This window comes from Microtus oregoni, unplaced genomic scaffold (assembly GCF_018167655.1).
Source record: "Microtus oregoni isolate MIOR12 unplaced genomic scaffold, Mior012 000026F_ref0000081, whole genome shotgun sequence".
In the NCBI taxonomy this organism is placed as follows: Eukaryota; Metazoa; Chordata; class Mammalia; order Rodentia; family Cricetidae; genus Microtus; species Microtus oregoni.
The window spans coordinates 30,755,865-30,772,982 of record NW_024543085.1 but is presented as its reverse complement, the minus strand read 5'-3'; the positions used below and the strand labels follow the sequence as shown (position 1 = coordinate 30,772,982).

Here is a 17,118-nt window from a genome sequence, read left to right as displayed (position 1 = left end):
CTCACACACGAGATCCAGGGAAGCGCTGTCCATCCTGTGTGGGGTCCTGGGTTCTCCACTGTCCCCTCACATCCAGGTCATTAAAGTCCACTTTTCATTGTTACCCATACACTTGCCCCTTCAGCTATCCTTCTTGAGTGGCCTGGTCCTAAACAAGCCAGACTTGTTAACATTCTGGACTGAGGTCATAGGCAATGACCTGTGTCGGGGAGTGAAGCACCTGCATTCTGGAAGGCTTTGCCCCAGCACGGAAATCTAGTTTCTTTCTCCTTCTGGGCTCCAGCTGGATTCTGGGGTCTATACTGCAGGAAGTCTGATATTTGAGTGTGGGCATCTGCTGGGTGACATTCTGGAAAAGGTATTTTACAATTGCCACTTAAGCACAATGAGTTTGGACTTCCCAAATCTTCTAGGTGAGTTTTGCCTACATGTTCTAGCTGCATGATCTCTCTGCAGAAGACCTAAGGATCCAGATGAAGGTGCCTCACTAGAACAAGCCTGGAGTTTCATCTTCAAATTCACCTGCTCAGGCAGTAACCATTGGTCGTGCTCTTCCTCACCCGAGTATTCTCTTCCTAACTCCCAAACCATTTCTAACAGTGACTCTCTCTCTCTGCCTCCTTCTTCTTGCCTTTGCTCTCTCTGTGTGTGCATATGTGTGTGTGCATGCGTGCTGTGCATGTATGTGCATGTGGGGAGTGTACATAGAGGCCAGAGGAAAGAGTCAGCTGTCCCACTCTACCAGCCTCTGCTTTATTCCCTTGAGACAGGGTCTCTTACTGAACTTGGGCTAGGCTGGCTACCAGAAGCCCCAATAATTGTCCTATTTGCTGGGGTTACTGGGGTTCATGGTCACATCTGGATTTTTACATGGGATGTTAGAGATTTGAACTCAAGTCTTCATCTCGCCCAGCAAATATTCTTACCCATTGAGCCATTCCCCAACCCTGATACTGTTTTTGCTCCTGCACATTACACGGTCTTTGATGTTCTGCTTGCCTCTTTCTCTAATATAGTTGGCGTCTCTGATGTTTCAACAGTTGGGTCCCGTTGTGAATATTTGGAGGGGGATAATGTCTCCAGCCTCTTCTAGTGGCCCCCTTCTCCTCCCTCTCAGTATTTCACCCCACCCATACGGCTTCCTTTGTTTCATTCAGCTATAACAAAGGACAGCATGCAGACATACTTGGATTTTACAGAGATGAACCCATAATCCGTGACCTACTCTGGGTAGTTTCCTGGATGTGAAATGAGCAGGGGACCAGCAATATCTCAGTTCCTAGATACTGTGCAAAACCCTCAGAGTGCTTTGCTCCCGACCGGAGACTACACTAGATTCGTACTCAGGAGCTAGCAGAAGATTAGGTTGGCTGCCTACCATGTTGTAAGAGCAGCAATTTGTGGGGAGGAGAACTGGAGACAGGTGAGGAGGGAAATTATTTCAAGAAATGGTGAGATCAATAGTAATTCATTCACCCAACACACACACGTACACACACACACACACACACACACAAATTAAAAGCATTTTATATTCATACATTGGAGCCTAAATTTACGTGGCAATCAACGGCTGAAAAAAAAGGTAAAAAGGACATGATCTTTTCAAGATAAATGAAAACTTTATTTTCAAATTAACTGATTACTTAAATCATTTTTATTAAATTAATTTATATTTTCAGCCCAATCATAGTTTCTTCCTCCTCTCCTCCCAGTCCCTCCCCCTAGCCCCCACTATCCTCCCCCACTCCTTTCTCTTCAGAAAAGAGCAGGCTTCCCCTGTAAATCTGCTAGCCATGGCATAGCAAGTTACAGTAAGCTTAGAAACCTCCTCTCCTATAAAGGCTGAGCCAGGAAATCTGGTAAGAGGAAGGGGTTCTAAAAGCAGGTTGCAGAGTCAGAGACAGCCCCTGCTCCCATCGTTTCCTAACTCCTGTCCCACAAGAGGACCAAGCTATACACCTGTAACATTTGCTGAATGCCTAGTGACCTCCCACGGGAGCTCTCTGGTTGACGTTCAGTCTCTGGGAGCACCTGTGAACTCTGTTTAGCTGATTCTGTAGGTTTTCTTGTAGGACCCCTCTGGTTCCCCACAATTCTTCCTCCCCCTCTTCCACAGGACTCCCCGAGTTTCACCTGTTTGGCTGTGGAGCACTGCATCTGTTTCCATCCATTGCTAAGAGAAGCCTCTCTGATAATTGGCCTAGGCACCATTCTATGAGTATAGCAGAATCGTTTGGAATCATTTCGTTGGCTTTTTTTCCCCAGTCGTTTTTAGTTCTATCCCAGGTCTCTGGGCTGTCCAGCCTCTGGGTCCTGACCCTCCAGGCAGTGCCAGGGGTGGGTAACCTCTCATGGCATGGGTCTCAAGCTGAACCAATCATTGGTTGATCACTCCCATAATTCTGCACCACCTTTACCCTAGTACATCTTGTAGGCAGGGAAAACTGAAGGTCAGTAGTTACATGGCTGGGTTGGGGTCCAAATTCCTCCAGTGGAAGTCTTTCCTGGAGTAACTAGATGATGGTGATGATGATGATGATGATGATGATGATGATGATGATGATGAAGATGATTGAGGTATATATTTTTCTCTGCTCCTCTCCCTCTCCCCTCCCAGTCTGCCCTATCTCATGGTCCCTATGCTCCCAATTTACTCAGGAGATCTTGTCTTTTTCTACTTCCCATGTACATTCGATCCATGTATGCCTCTCTTAGGGTCCTCTTTGTTGCCTAGGGAGTAACTAGATTCTTAAGCATCACTCTCGTCTGAACGAAGACAGATTAATTTTACACGCAAAAAGTTTTATAACATTGACTTCACTGATACACAAAATCAAATATTATGTTACTGTTCAACAAAATAAAACCTCCCCCAAATAATAGCCCCACACTTGGCTCAGTGAAGGACAGAGGCAAAGGGGTAGAAACAGACCCTCCTGCTTTCTCCTCCTTCTTGCCCATCCTACACGCGTGCGACAATCAGATTTACTCACAGAGCGCTTGCTGAGGAGACGAGCCTGACATGGCCACACTGTCCAGAAGCTTCCTGGGCAGCTGAGATGCACACAGCCATCTGCATCTCTGGGGTCACAAGGACACACCTGTCACAGCTGATGCTGTGTTGCTCAGTCACCTCGCCTGAATCTAACGAAGGTGTCACATCTGGGATCACTCCGTCGAAGGCATGTCATCAGGAGAGCTAGCATGAAAGGAAATCCCAGCTAAATGACTTGGTAATGTCCCCTATTCTCCCAGCCTGTCTTAATAGATTACATATCCTCCTTTCTTTGGGGTTAGCAAACACAACCTGAAACCTGCCACCGCAGCCGTGTTGATGTTTCCAAACACCCATGTGTCTGCACGGTGCTTTCTTATTATTGGGGGGGGGGGGTTGTAATGTGTAAGGCTCAGAAACAGGACCTCCTGCCCACTGGGCAAGTGCTCTGCTACCGAGCCACGTCAGCAGCCCTCACACCGATGTGAACGGCTTCCATCTTGATGAACTGGGACTCGATGACCTTTGAACAACTCTCTTCCCATTTCTCCCCACACCTTGGCCACTGCTCCACTTCCCACGAGAGTTTGACTACTTTAGCGGGGGGGGGGGGAGCTCACACCTGTATTCTCAACATTCGGGAGACTGCTGCAGGAGGATCCCCATGAGTTGGAGGTCAACCTGGGCCACATAGTAAATTCCAAGCTATCCTGGCCTAGAGAGTGAGACTGTCTCCAAAAGACAAAATACATAGTTTGAGAGTTTGACTACTTTAGGTGCCTTCTTCACATGGAATCTATCCAATACTCCTTAGCACTATATTGGAAAGCGCTGTCTTCATATGGGCATTATAGGCCAGGCGAACTCCTGGCCCTAACATGTAACTTGCCTTGCTTCATTATAGTCAACGGATTTCACCTATGGTGTATTACAGTTGGCCCAATGGCGTTACTAAACTCACTGGAATCTTTGTCACCTCAGATTATGTCATGGAGGAATTTGAAGCGGCTCCTGGGTTTGACAGATGCTGATTTCTACAGCTGTTTATTATTATCCAATCCCTCTCATCTCTGTAACCAAAACATCACAAGCATGTGGTCATGTTTATTCTGCATTCCCAAACCGTCCCAAATATGAGGCAAGGATGCAGAAGACGATCTAGCCCGTCTTGGACATGCAGGTAGAGATGACTCATCATAGCCCTCGCTACGATAGCCGGATGAGTTCAAAGATCTGTCAGTAGTTTCTCTGACCCTGAAAATCAAGGAGAACGGGTTTGGTTGGGCCACTTCTCTGGGCGCTCTACTTTTAGTCCAGGGATCACTTCAGGAGCTTAGGCTGCAGAGTTTAGAGGTGAATGCTTACAAGCCACAGCTCTGCAGCCTGGGTCAAGGTGATCTGACCAAAACCATCTTGTAGGAGATATTAGGGTCTTCCCTTTCTCTTTCTCATCTTATTTCAAATCTATATGTCCTTTCTGAAAAGGAAAGGAAAAGAGGCTAATCATTTCTCCAGATCTGTAAGCAGGAGAAATTCTGGATCTAACTATTGATGAGCCTTGTCCCCATCACCAGCATGGGCCTGCGTTCTGTCTCTGCCCTGTGTTTCCATCAAGGAAGACTGCCTGCTTCCTTTCTTTGGTAAAGAGCCTCAGAGAGTTTCATAAATACCCACTCCAACTGTCATCTAGTCTTTTCGAGAGCAGAGGGGAGCCGCCCCCTCCCTTCCCACTCATCCCAGGGTCTTTGCTCCAGGCCAATGCTTCCTGCTGGCTCTGACCTTTCTATCCCCTAAGTGTCCAAGAAGCAAACTTAATATTGTTCAGTCCAGAATTAATGTCCATATTCTCCTGTCACCAAAAGTGTTGTCTTCCCGGGGTGGCGAGCGAGTGATTCTCCCAGGAAAGCCGGGTCCCATGCTCAGAAACAGTGCAGCGGTGCTTGGGGAGGTGGGATTATGCACGGGGTGCTGACCAACATCCAACCCCTGGGATGTTTGAGAAATGGAAAAACAAGCTTCGGAAGCTGCCTGGGTTCTGCCAAATCAGCAGGCCCCTGCTGTGACCAATCGAGGGCTGCCTTCCGATGCAACGTTGGCTCATTCTTTTCAACTTGCCGGTAGGCTTTGAGGAATGGGCGGAACGACGGCCCCTGAGCCTGCTTCCCATTGGTGCAGGAAAGTTAAAGGTGGGCCTCCAGCAGGTCTTAGGACTCTAACAAAAAGGAATGTCTTGGAGATTCTTCATGCCTGCTTTGGAAAGCCAGACTCCAGGAAAGCTCTAAGTAGGAGCCCAGTTTGAAGGAAAGACATCCAAGCAGAGTTAAGGTGTCAGATCCTGGGAGACAGCGCTCCCCTCACCCTTCCCCAATCTGAGGTCTGCACGTGCCTCAGACTCAAATCGGTGCTTGCTTTAAGGGAAGGGGCTACCAGATTTTTTACCAACAGTCAGCCAGGTCGGAGGGAAAACAGCAACTGCCCCCAAAAGGGTCACCAGCAAGAAGAAAAGCAACTGTTTTTATTTTTTGAAGCCTTCAATGGTTCTTCACAGCTGATCAGCAGCCGCAAGCACGTTGCTTGTGAGGGCTTTTGCTGACACCTAGAATGGAGCCGCCCTCTCGTTAACCACGGAGGGAGAACCCACCGCCCCCCGGCACAGAACCCTTTTCCAGCTCCTTTTCGATGGCCATAACACAATGCTGCTCAATCCTACCTAAGGGAGCCCAGCTTAATGTGGAAACTGGGTACAGCCACCCTGCTTTTCTGCTCCCACGACCAAAGAGGACTGACCCTTGGAAGCCAGGGAAGGTGTGAGACGTCTTCTCGGATTGGGAGCAGTGCGTAGAGTGGAGCAGAGGAGAAAGCCAGCCGTCCAGGTCTCTGTCGAGGACTCAGTCCAGACAGGTCCACCATGGGCTTGCTGCAGGGCCTTCTCCAAGCAAGAAAGCTGCTATTAGTCATCTGTGTGCCGTTGCTGCTGCTGCCTCTGCCCACCATCTACCCCACCAGTGTAAGTAGCAGCCTGCCTACCCCTGCCAGGGCATCAGAGGGAGTCCGGGAGCAGAGGAGGTCTGGGAGTGTTTGTGGGGCACCCCAAGATGACTTCATTATGGTTGAAATCGTCTTCATTTGGATGAACTTGTCATACTTCTCCAAGAAAGGCCCCCCAATTCTGGCCTCCACTGAGTGGGAGACCATAGCTGAAATGACTGTCATGTTGCAAAAAAGCGCAGGAGATGTGGTTGAACCCACAGAAAGGACAGGCCGGGGAGCCCCTATTTCTCTACCTGTGGCTATTATTATGTGACACCAATTAGAGACACAGAAAGTCCTTCACTAACTATCCAGAAGGGGTGGAGCTGGGAGGGAGCCTGTCTAGAGATCATGGTGGTCTCCGACCACAAGATATGAAAATGGCCATCCTGAACCTGCTATGCAAACTTTTGGGAAGGGGGTATTGAAATTGGAAGCACAGGTTAGTCTGTTACTCTGGTCCTCGGACTATCTGGAAGCTTCTGTGTTTTCCTTTTTGTCAAAAAAAAAAAAAAAAAACCTAAAACAACAAGAAAACAGAAATGCAAGCCCCAAAACTCCAGGCCATGGCCAAATTTTAAAGCCTGAGTTTGGAAGCAAAGGCACTGAAACTGTTCAATCAGTCTCTTGGACCTTCGCGGTCTCCTTTCCCTTATTCCCCTCTCTCTCCTCACAGGTCTGGTGTGCAGCGGGGGGGGGGGGGGGGGGGGGGGGGGGGGGGGGGGGGACACGGGGGGGGGTAGCCAACCTCCAAGCTGGCACTGTCCTTGAGACTTTAGAAAAGAATAAGCCAAGGCAGGTTAACTAAAGGAATCTCTCCCACACTGTTCTCTGGGGAACTGGGTAACCAAGATGAAATTTTAAAAGTTGAACAGAAGGGATTATCATGGTCTTGTTAAACACAAGCTGACTTAAATCTTCAGCAAACTAAATACTTCAGCCTGCCAAGAAGGCACCAGCTAACTCTGGTCTGGGATTAGCAGACAGTGATTGCCAATGACATTTTTTGTTTCTGGTCTGTGTAACAGTTAATTTTCTGCTTTGTCTAACTGATTGTTTTGAGTTTTCTTTTTATGGTATTTTTCTCCCAATATCAGGTTAGTTTAAGGAAATGCCCTCTTCTACTGAGCAGTATTAGGAAGCCCTGCCTGCCCACCTCCTCACTCCCCCACCCTCCTAACAGCCTTCATCCTTGGGGACCTTAACTAGTGGCCACAGGAGGCACAAACTAGGGGCAGTTATATCTCCCGGCTACCTTCCACCCCTTGCATGCAACTCTGAGACTCCGATATTAAAATCCTTAGCATTCCTAGACGGAATCTCTTGTTCTAGGCTGCCCTTGAGAGAGGCGGCCGAGCATCTGGGCAGGAGCCCTTAGCTTGCAATCTGCTGGTTCTCCCAAGTGATGAGCCATAGCCACATTTTAGGGGGCGTCAAAATGATTTTTCCTCTCTCCTTACCCAATTCTTTAAAGTCTGGACTCTATGATGTTACAGAAGAGGGCAGAGCTGGGAATGTGGCTGCGTGGTACAGCAGTTGCTGAGCATGCAAAAGGCCCTAGACTTGCTCTCCAGCAGAGAACCACCAAAAGGGACATTCGTCTGAACACTTCGGTATCCCTAGTGGAAGCTGCACCCCAGTCTCTCAAAAGAGATTTTTCAAAGTGCCCCTCAGTCACTGGCGACAGCAGAGGGACAGACTTCAAGTCCCTTCTAGTAGGGCTTGTGTGAGATATAACTGAGGGGTGTTGAAGGGTGAACTTCCTGGAGAGGAAACCCAAGGTAGAAAACTGACTTTATAGGGAAAAGCCGCTTTGAAGACTTCCCCATTTATTGTCTGTTTGGTTGTTCTGTTTCTTTGTTGGGTTCTGGTTCTGTTCTGTTCTGGACATTGTCTTGCCATGTAACCCAGGCTAGCCTCAAGCTCACAATCTTTCTCCTATGCTCAGCTTCTGTTCTGATTTTAGGAGGGAACGTAAAGAAACAAGCACTACCTATTAAAGGCATTCCTTATCTGAATGTTCATGTGGAGCCTGGGGGTTCCAGAGCACCCCCACCCACACACACACACACACATAAACACAATAAGATAAGAGAGACCTGTTAGCCAACTAAATTTATCCATGTCCCAGAGTCTGGTCAGATGTGGGGAACTCTATGGAGTCCCAGGGGTATCTAACTCCACAGTCACCTAAAGGTGAAGAGGGCAGGGAAATGGCAGAAGGAAGCTGGTGTGGATTCCGGGGGCAAACTAAGGAGAAACAGACACAATGTCCTCTAAAGGTGTCTTCCATCCTTCTACTCTAAAGGAAGCTAGACAAAAACGACAGTAGGTTACTCTGTTCTCAACTCTGCAGGGGACAAGAGATCTATCAACGTCTCATTATGTTATTTACAGCAGAAAAGTTATCTTAACCTACCTAACTCTTCCCTGTTCCAATCCAATGGTGCATAGCAGAAAGAAAATCAGTCTGTTGCTCTCTCTCTCTCTCTCTCTCTCTCTCTCTCTCTCCTTTTCTCACTTAAATCGGGGCCCTGTAAAGGTTGCCTCAGTGAGGGACAGACAACATTCTGCCCTATTATCCTAACCTGGACTTAAAACCCTTCCTCTTGTCTCTCTGCCACAAAAAGGAAACGTGGGCTAGAGCATCATGTCTACAATGAGGAGGTCGTTTCTCTAAACTGCATCCTTTCCAAAAGGTATCGCTTCTAGCATGTTATCAGCAATTCTGAAAGCTGTACCTCTTATCTCATCCTTTGTCCTTAGAGGAAAATTCTGTGGGTGCTACAGTCAACAGTGGGCTCACTTCCCCTTCCTAACCCCAGTCTGCCATAATCCGTGGCTATCCGGAGGGAGCAAGGTCCCTTCCACTAAAGCCAGCTATCGCTGATCCCGGAACGGATTTGTCAGGTTCCTTGTTGGGCAGGCAGACTGGGCTGGATCATACCTGCATCCTATGCAAACATTAAGGGAGTTATAGCTGGCTTGGGTCTCTGTATAATTGTCCTCTGTGAACACTTTGGAATGTGGCAATTATTAAGATCTTGGAAAGTGACGTCCCAAGAGTGAACCTCCTAACCTTCCTCAGGACCACTCCTTGGCACCAATCACACAATCAGCCCTGCTGGTAGCCAAGGCTAGGAACAGTGGTGTTTTTATCAAGTTGTGTTATCTACCCTCTGTACGCTTTGCTTGCACAGTGTGGTTTTTGGTGAGTTGAGGAGAATACTGGTAAATTTCCAGATTTTCCTACCCTGCCATCTCCTGCAGATGGTTAGCCTTCTATCCCCTCTATAGAAGGATATTTCTGTGGCACCAGGCCATGGGCGTGACCTCCAGGGACAATGAGAACAGATCGGGATTGTCGTAACAAGGGAGGGTCTACTGATGGCTAAGTGGGAAGAGGCAAATGATGGGACCGGGCTCAGTGCACCCATGGGAAAGCCCAAGAGCAAAGAAGGAGCCCACCTCAAGTGTCATTAGAGCCAAGGCTGAGAAAAGATGTGTCTGTTCTCCTTCCTCCAAAATGGGCCTCGGTCTAGGGATTGCTGCCTATCTGTACCCACCCACAGTCAACACCAGACCCCTCCCAGAGAAAAGATCCCCCACTCACTGCTAGTACATGGTACAAGCTCAGGCTGAGAATTGAAGGGAAAACTAGCCAATAGTTCTTGCCTAGCAATTCGTTGAATTAATTACATCTAAGTCAGATGTCGTGGCAGGCCTCTAGTCATGGAAGCTGACTCAGGAGGACCACTTGAACCCATGAGTCTGAAACCAGCCTGGCAGCATTGCTAAACCCTTTCCCTCAAAAACAAAACAAAACAAAACAAAAAAAAAAACCCAATACAAAACAAAAACAAACAAACAAAAAACCTTACCTAATCAAATTGCTTGAAAAAAATATTTTTAAAACAAGGGGATTTAACTTTACTTACTTTTAAGATAGTAAAGAGAATTTATATTTCAAGAGAATTTTTTTGGGGGGAGGGGGAGTGGGGAGGTTCAAGACAGGGTTTCTCTGTAGCTTTGGATCCAGTCCTGGAACTAGCTCTTGTAGACCAGACTGGCCTCGAACTCATAGAGATCTGCTTGCCTCTGCCTCCCGAGTGCTAAGATTAAAAGTGTGTGCCACCACCGCCCAGCTTCAAGGGAAATGTTTAATGTAACATCAGTATGTAAATACAATGAAGCTGAAGTCAGGGTGGACTCAAGGCCTTGCTGGTCTCCCTAGGAGAGTCCTGAGGTAGAAGTTCTCCCCAGAGGCGATGAGAACACAGTACGGAAGCCACCTTGTGGGTTATTTTTAAATTTCATTTCTTACCAAACCACTTCGTTTCAGTGGGTATATAACAGATGCCCCAAAAAATCTTCACAGAAGGTAGACCTGGATTAAAGGTTAGGATGGCTGACCCCAGACCCCAGATGTGAACCAATCAGACGCACACTGATCTATCTTCCACTACCCCCAAGAGCCTCCAGTAGCTAAACAACTTGATCCAATAGGCACCAATTAAAGCTTTGAACTCCATCTCTACTGTTTGTGAACTTGACCCAAATGCTGCACTCAGAATCAATCCTCACTCTCTGTGGCTTTAAGAATCATCAGAGCTAGGACTCTATCTAAGTCCAGGCTGCATATGGATGCGAGAGCCAACCACACGCACAGCACGGGTCCTTCCGGTGGGATCTTGGCCCTGGGTCTCATCGGGAGTCTCCATGGCAACAGTGACTGTCCCAGTGACTAAGTACCTCTTTCCTCCCCTTCCAGGAGACCGCGTGTGCTTACGTGTTGCTTGTGACTGCCGTGTACTGGGTGTCCGAGGCGGTGCCTCTTGGAGCAGCAGCCCTCGTACCCGCCTTCCTCTACCCGTTCTTCGGAGTTCTCCGATCCAGTGAGGTTAGACCACTTATGACCCAACCCTGTGTTCAGGTCTGCGGGGACCAGCGAAGGAGGCCATCAGATGACAGGAGATAGGCGCTGATGGGAGGGGCCGTCCTTACGCACAGGAAGAGCTCCCGGGCGCCGGGCTTTGCATCTCCTGATCCAGACACTGAATTCTTCCCCTTCTTCCTTCCATCTTCAGTCACCCCCTTCAAAGCGCTCAAAACTTGTTGCTTTGAAGCCTTCCCTGACCAAACACAGCCCATTGTTCCTTACATGTGAAGTTTTTGGTTTTGGTTTTTTTATTTGTTTTTAAGACAGGGTCTCATCCTCTAGCCCCGATTGGCTTGGAACTAATTACATGGACCCGTCTGGCCTGGAACTCATAGAGCTCCACCTGCTCCTGGCTCCCAAGAGCTAGAGTTAAAGGCATGTGCCATCATGGCTTTTAAGAACTCTACGGTTTGTGCCTATAGGAGACAGGGACTGATCTTTATCGGTGTCTTGTGTGCCCTTCAGGCTGCAGTCACACAGACAGGAAGCAGGGCCTCCATCTGCTGGGCTCACAGGAAGAAGGGACTGAGCTGTTGACAGGGATTTACTATGTGTCCCTGTGCCCTGGCTCCCTTCTTCTACCTTTCTAAGACAAAAGCACCCATTTCTGGTCCATCCTCCCCAACTCCAGATCACTGCGCGATCTCTTCGCCTGAGCGGCCCCTCTGTTCACTTTACAGTGTTCAGCAAAGCTCCCACCGCAACTGCTGCTGGTAACAACTCAGGATATGACCAAATTTCAGGGCAAAGCATACCTTTTTTTAAAAAAAAATTATTTATTATGTATACAATATTCTGCTTGCATGTACGCCTGCAGGCCAGAAGAGGGCACTAGATCTCATTACAGATGGTTGTGAGCCACCATGTGGTTGCTGGGAATTGAACTCAGGACCTCTGGAAGAGCAGGCAATGCTCTTAATCTCTGAGCTATTCCTCAGCCCCCTGCTTTAAAAAAAAAAAATGAAAACAGCCTGCAGGATGGGAGCCAGGTAAATAGTGTGCCTCCTTCGTTATCTGGCTCCATCAGGGCAGTGGTTCTCAATCTATGGGTCGTGACCCCCTTGGGGTTGAATGGCCCTTTCACAAGGGTTACATGTCAGATATCCTGCATGTCAGATATTTCCATTGTGATTCATAACAGTAGCAAAATTATAGTTCTGAAGTAGCAATGAAAATAATTTTATGGTGGGGGGTCACCACAACATGAGAAACTGTATTAAAGGGTCGCAGCATTAGGAAGGTTGAGACGTTCCGGTCTAGGTCACCTAATGAGGAAACTGAAAAGCAGAGTTGGGCAAGTCAGGTGCACTGGAGGACAGCAGGGAATGGGCGATTGTGTCTGCCTAAGAATCGGGCACTACGTTAGAAGTCGCCTTCATTCTTCAGTAGAGAGCTCTCAAGAGTTCTAGGAAAGGGTGTGGATGGCTCCAGTCTACACAGCAGGAAAGAGGCTTCGAGAGTAAAACTGACCCCGCTCATACAGGAGAAAGCAGTAGACTGTACCTGTTAGATTTCAGAGCCTGGAATCGTGTTCACTCTACCATGCAAAGACAATTCCTAAAACAGATGAGCCTCCATAGTGTTACCAATTGCTGGGAACTGCAGGTATCCCTGTCTCTGTGCTGGGCGGAAGAAGGAAGCTGGCCTATGGGCTGCCTTAGCCTTGAACAACTGAACATTCTTGAAGTTCCTTTGATGGTTGTATTTGGTCACCAATAGACACCATCTCTTTCTACGGGATGAATTTGGCCTTGATGATTGTATATGGTCACCAGTGAACAGCTTCTCTTTCTATGGGATGTTCTTGACTAACCAATTTTTGTTAGTTTGCTTTCAGTTTCTTTTTCTTTTTCTGTGAGTAATCATAGCCTGAGGATAGAATTCCCAAACTGTGAGCAGTTTTTGTCCCTAGAGATATGTGTGTAACATGGATACAAGAAAAAGTCACAATCAAAAACCAGTCAGTGTGACAGGTGCTCTACCTCCTCCCTCCCCCTCCCCCTGTCGCCGTTCTTTCGAGGGTGAAAAGAGAGATGTGATGGGTTTCTTGCGTGTGCCTAAAAGAACAATCAATCTCAAAGACAACTTTTCTTAGGAAAAGAGTACAAACTTGTTCTGCATATTTCTACTTAATATTGAGGACCCAGAACTTCACTGGGAAGTTGGGGGTTCTGGAGGGGAACCAGGAATCCTCCAGGTGAACTCAACAACCCAGTATACTATGGAGGTGTTGCTAGGTGACAGATATCCAAGTCCTGCTCCTCTGTGTAGCCAGGAAGGCCAACTTAATAGGGGGACTCTCTGGAAGCAACAGTTTGGGGAGGGATCTTTTAACTTGAAAGGAATGGCCTTCATGTGTGATCGGGTATTGCTATTTCTAGGAGGGTGAGATTAAGAAGATGTATTTTATCATTTGAGTCAAAAATATTACTCCTGTCTTCAGTTGTTTTTGGCAGGTGGCCATATTTAACAATTATGCATCAATGAGCAGCTTAGTCCAAATACAGTCTGTCCAGTTGACCTTAGTTCAGATTAAAGGAAAATGCCACCAAGATAAAGGACATGGGTTCTAGCTCCCTGTGTGCCAGAAGAAGCAGTCACTGCACCCCCTCTAGCTGTGCCCTTATACCAGCATCATGGCTCACTCACCATCAGGGGAAAGCTAGGCTGCTCTCCTCCAGAGCCTCCAAGTCATCCACACGTACCGTTCCTAACCCAATTCCTGCTTGACCATCCCCTTGCTGAGACTTGGGTGGTTGCCCCCATTTCAGAAGATTTTTTGAAATTTCTTCACTTTTAAAATCCTATTACTCAGGGCCAGGCAGTGATGGTGCACACCTTTAATCCCAGCACTTGAGAGGCAGAGGCAGGCGCTTCTCTATGAGTTCTAGGTCAGCCTGGTCTGCATAGTGAGTTCCAGGACAGGCTCCAAAGCTACACAGAGAAACCCTGTATATATATACATGTATGTATGTATGTATACATATATATGTATATATACATACGTATATGTAATTCTATTACTCAATTAGGCTCTGACAAATGTTTCTGAAGACCTCACCTAAGAGTAGTCCCCTTCCCTCTGAGCTAATCTTTTAAGTGGTGTATACCAAAGATAACTTTCTGTAGACATGTGTTGTATAGGACTTGTAGTGTCTTGTGGCCTGCCTGTGTCCCAGTGCCCTTAGTTGTGGTTCTCACTTCCTGTGCTTCTTGGGGCTAAAGAGCATGACCTCCACGTGAAGGAGAGCACGTGAATGGGGTTGGTGTGGCCCCGAGACTGTGGCTTTTGTCCCTCATATCATTCACTCAGCGTTCTGAGTTCTAGATCTTCCATTCAGGATGGTACAGTGCCCAGAGGTGACAGAAGTAATTACGTCATTTCTGCCCACTCGAGTCTTATTTCTGGCTCCTGAGTTCCCACCACCTGAGGCTATTTATAGTCATCAGCGCTCTGGAGAAAACAGAAGCCACCCAATAGGAGGACGGGACAGCTTTAGCTGTAGATACAGACATGGAGAGAGATGCCTGTGTCGTAAGGAGCTGACTCAGCCGGGCTGCTGAGACATCCCTTGAGTTGCTGCAGCAGCAGGAACCCCAGGAGAGCCCTGGGTGTGAGCTCTGTGAGTCCAATAGCCAGAAAACCAGGGGAGCTGATGCCGTAAGTCCCAGCGGAAAATAAAATGAGAGGCCCCAGTTCAAGCAGCAGAGTCAGAGAAAGGAGTTTCTTCCCCCTTCTCTGTACCTTCTGCAAGGGTCCATGGAACATCATCACCAGGCACTGCATTATTTAATCTTCTATAAGGAGCCATAGTTTCCTACCTTTGTTTTATGGGAGCGAACAGAAGTTCAGAAATGTTAAGTAACTTACCCAAGGTTGCACAGCTAGTAAGCAATGGAACCAGGACTTGAATCCCGGGGTGTGTGGTTCTAAAACTTAAACTTTTGACCTCTGGGCCATTTGTACCAAAGGCTTCTGCTGAGTTAATAAATGACTGGCACAGCACAGCATTCTGCACCAGAAGCTCTTGCAGAGGTGAATTGGCCAGAGCATCAAAGATCTGGAACCTGAGAAGCCTAGGGAATGAAGAAATGGTTTAGGGAGACATAGCTTCTGGCTTCTGTGTCTAGCATGGTGGGTTCAATCCAAATTAAACAATCAAAAGGCTAGAAGGAGCTCCCATAATGGATACCATGTGTAAGGAGAAACTCTGGAACAGGTGGCTGTGTATGGTCCTCAGATTCATGTTCCAAAAGGTTTGAGCCAAATGATCATCACATCAGGGACACTAGGCTAGAGATGGACTCTCCTGACCTGGCAGGTGATTGGACACTATGGTCTCCGTGACTTTAGGATTCTGCCATTCGTTTTTTGGATAGATCTTCATACATAGTCTAAGTTGACCTCAACACCCAGGCATTCCCCCATACCTGCCTACAATCTTCCCAAGAGCATCTTGTGATACTTCCCTCTGCTGGTGCGCAGAACTGGTCCTGGATTTTAGGTTCATTTTGTTTGTTTGGGCTCGACTGTAATTGTTACTGACATCATATCTGTCTTAAAAGTCTTCTCACCCCTTACTACTATGTTGCTTGTGATGCTGACAGCCTGGGCACAGGAGCAGTGCCACTCCGGTTAGCTGACATCCTCTGTGCTTAGGGGGAATGGCATGCAGAGAGCACCAAAGGGACAGGCAGGGAGGCAGGGGTGGTGTGAGATGCATCGTGGCACCATGGGAGGAGCTTGGATCAGTTTCCTGGGAAGCCCAGGCACAGAAATTACTTCTGATAGTATTTACATGTTCCCTCTGTACACTCCCCCTCCCCCTCCCCATCTTCTGCCCCTGCCCTGCAAGCCACTAGGCCAGCCTCACTGAGATTCGAGCCCCTACCAGGAAAAGAGAGATTGGAGGCAGCCCCTACTGGGATAGCAGCAGTGTCCTGCTGGAGTCTGGTGTCCTGAATCTGATTCCCTGCTGGCTCCTAGTCTTTCTGACCCTCTGGGTGCCACCTGCTGTACAAACCCTGGCTTTCTCTGTTTGTTCAACGCTGAAGCCATTCCCCCACCTCGCTCTCAAAGTCAGAAGGGGCTGACCCTCCTCCTGCACACAGGCTGCATATGGAGGCTGACCCTCCTCCTGCATGCAGGTCCTTCAGGAATGTGGGCTGTACCTCAGGTGGGCCATCTGCCATAATCTCAGCCTGCCCATCGACTTCAGCTGAATTTCATATCAGACCAGATATGGAAGCTGTAGACCCTGTAGCCTTTGAGGCTAAGTTCTTATTTCTGTGGAGGAACAACTTCCTTTGAGCCATCACCAGACCAAACTTCATGCCTGGCCTCAAGCCCAGCCCCTGCCTCAGCCGTCCCACTCTGTGTACTTTGCAGAATCCTATGTCAGAAACTGGAGTTGTGGAAAATAAAGGTCAAGACCTCCAGCCACATGGGAGTTAGGCCAGGTTTGGGGTCTCCCTGGGTGTTCATCTAGGACCCCTTGCTAAGGTAGTGTGTTAAAATAATTTTTTAAATATTTATTACTTAGTTATTTTTATTTATGTGTATGCATGCAAACCTGGATGAGTTTATGTGCGCTGCATTCATGCAGGTGTCCTTGAGGCCAGAGAGTGTCAGATCCCCTGGAGCCAGAGTTATAGGCAGTTATGTGAGTGCTAGGAACCGAACCCGGGTCCTCTGGAAAAGCAGCAAATGCTCTTTATCACTAAGTCATGTCTCCAGCCCCCAAAAGAATATTTTTTATAAGCGACAGTACCTTTTTTCTCCTTCTCTTTTTTTCTTTTCTGGGATCCTTCATTTATTTCTTGAGGAGTGGGAGTCTTACCATGTAGCCCAGGCTGGCCTCAAACTTTCCATCCTCCTGCCTCAGCTGGCATTACAAATGTGTGCCACCAGGCCTGACTCAATACCTTTTCTTTAAACCCAATTTTAAGGACTCAATATACAAAACAGGAGAAAGAGCAAGGCCTACTCAAACAGGGATGGGAGCCTGAGGTGCCAGTTACTTGGACTTCCTTGGTCTCTTCCTTTCCACAGCTATCCCTGGAATTAACAGCAGCAGATGCATTTGAAAACCAGGGTTCCCAGGAATAAAATCCACTGATGAGAAGGAGCCCCTACAGGATATTCTCAGCA

The 17,118-nt window shown here is 47.8% G+C and overlaps 1 protein-coding gene across 2 annotated transcripts in view; it reads left to right on the top strand.

Moving 5' to 3' along the window:
- The first annotated feature begins 5,263 nt into the window (after positions 1 to 5,263).
- The window catches only part of Slc13a4 (solute carrier family 13 member 4), a 41,620-nt gene continuing 29,765 nt past the window's right edge, over positions 5,264 to 17,118 (top strand). For both annotated transcript variants that reach the window (XM_041675606.1, XM_041675605.1), the window contains exons 1-2: positions 5,264 to 6,005; positions 10,800 to 10,928. In XM_041675606.1, coding sequence (XP_041531540.1) covers positions 5,907 to 6,005; positions 10,800 to 10,928 — 228 coding nt within the window. In that variant the 5' untranslated portion in view covers positions 5,264 to 5,906. The remainder of the gene's footprint in view (positions 6,006 to 10,799; positions 10,929 to 17,118) is intronic.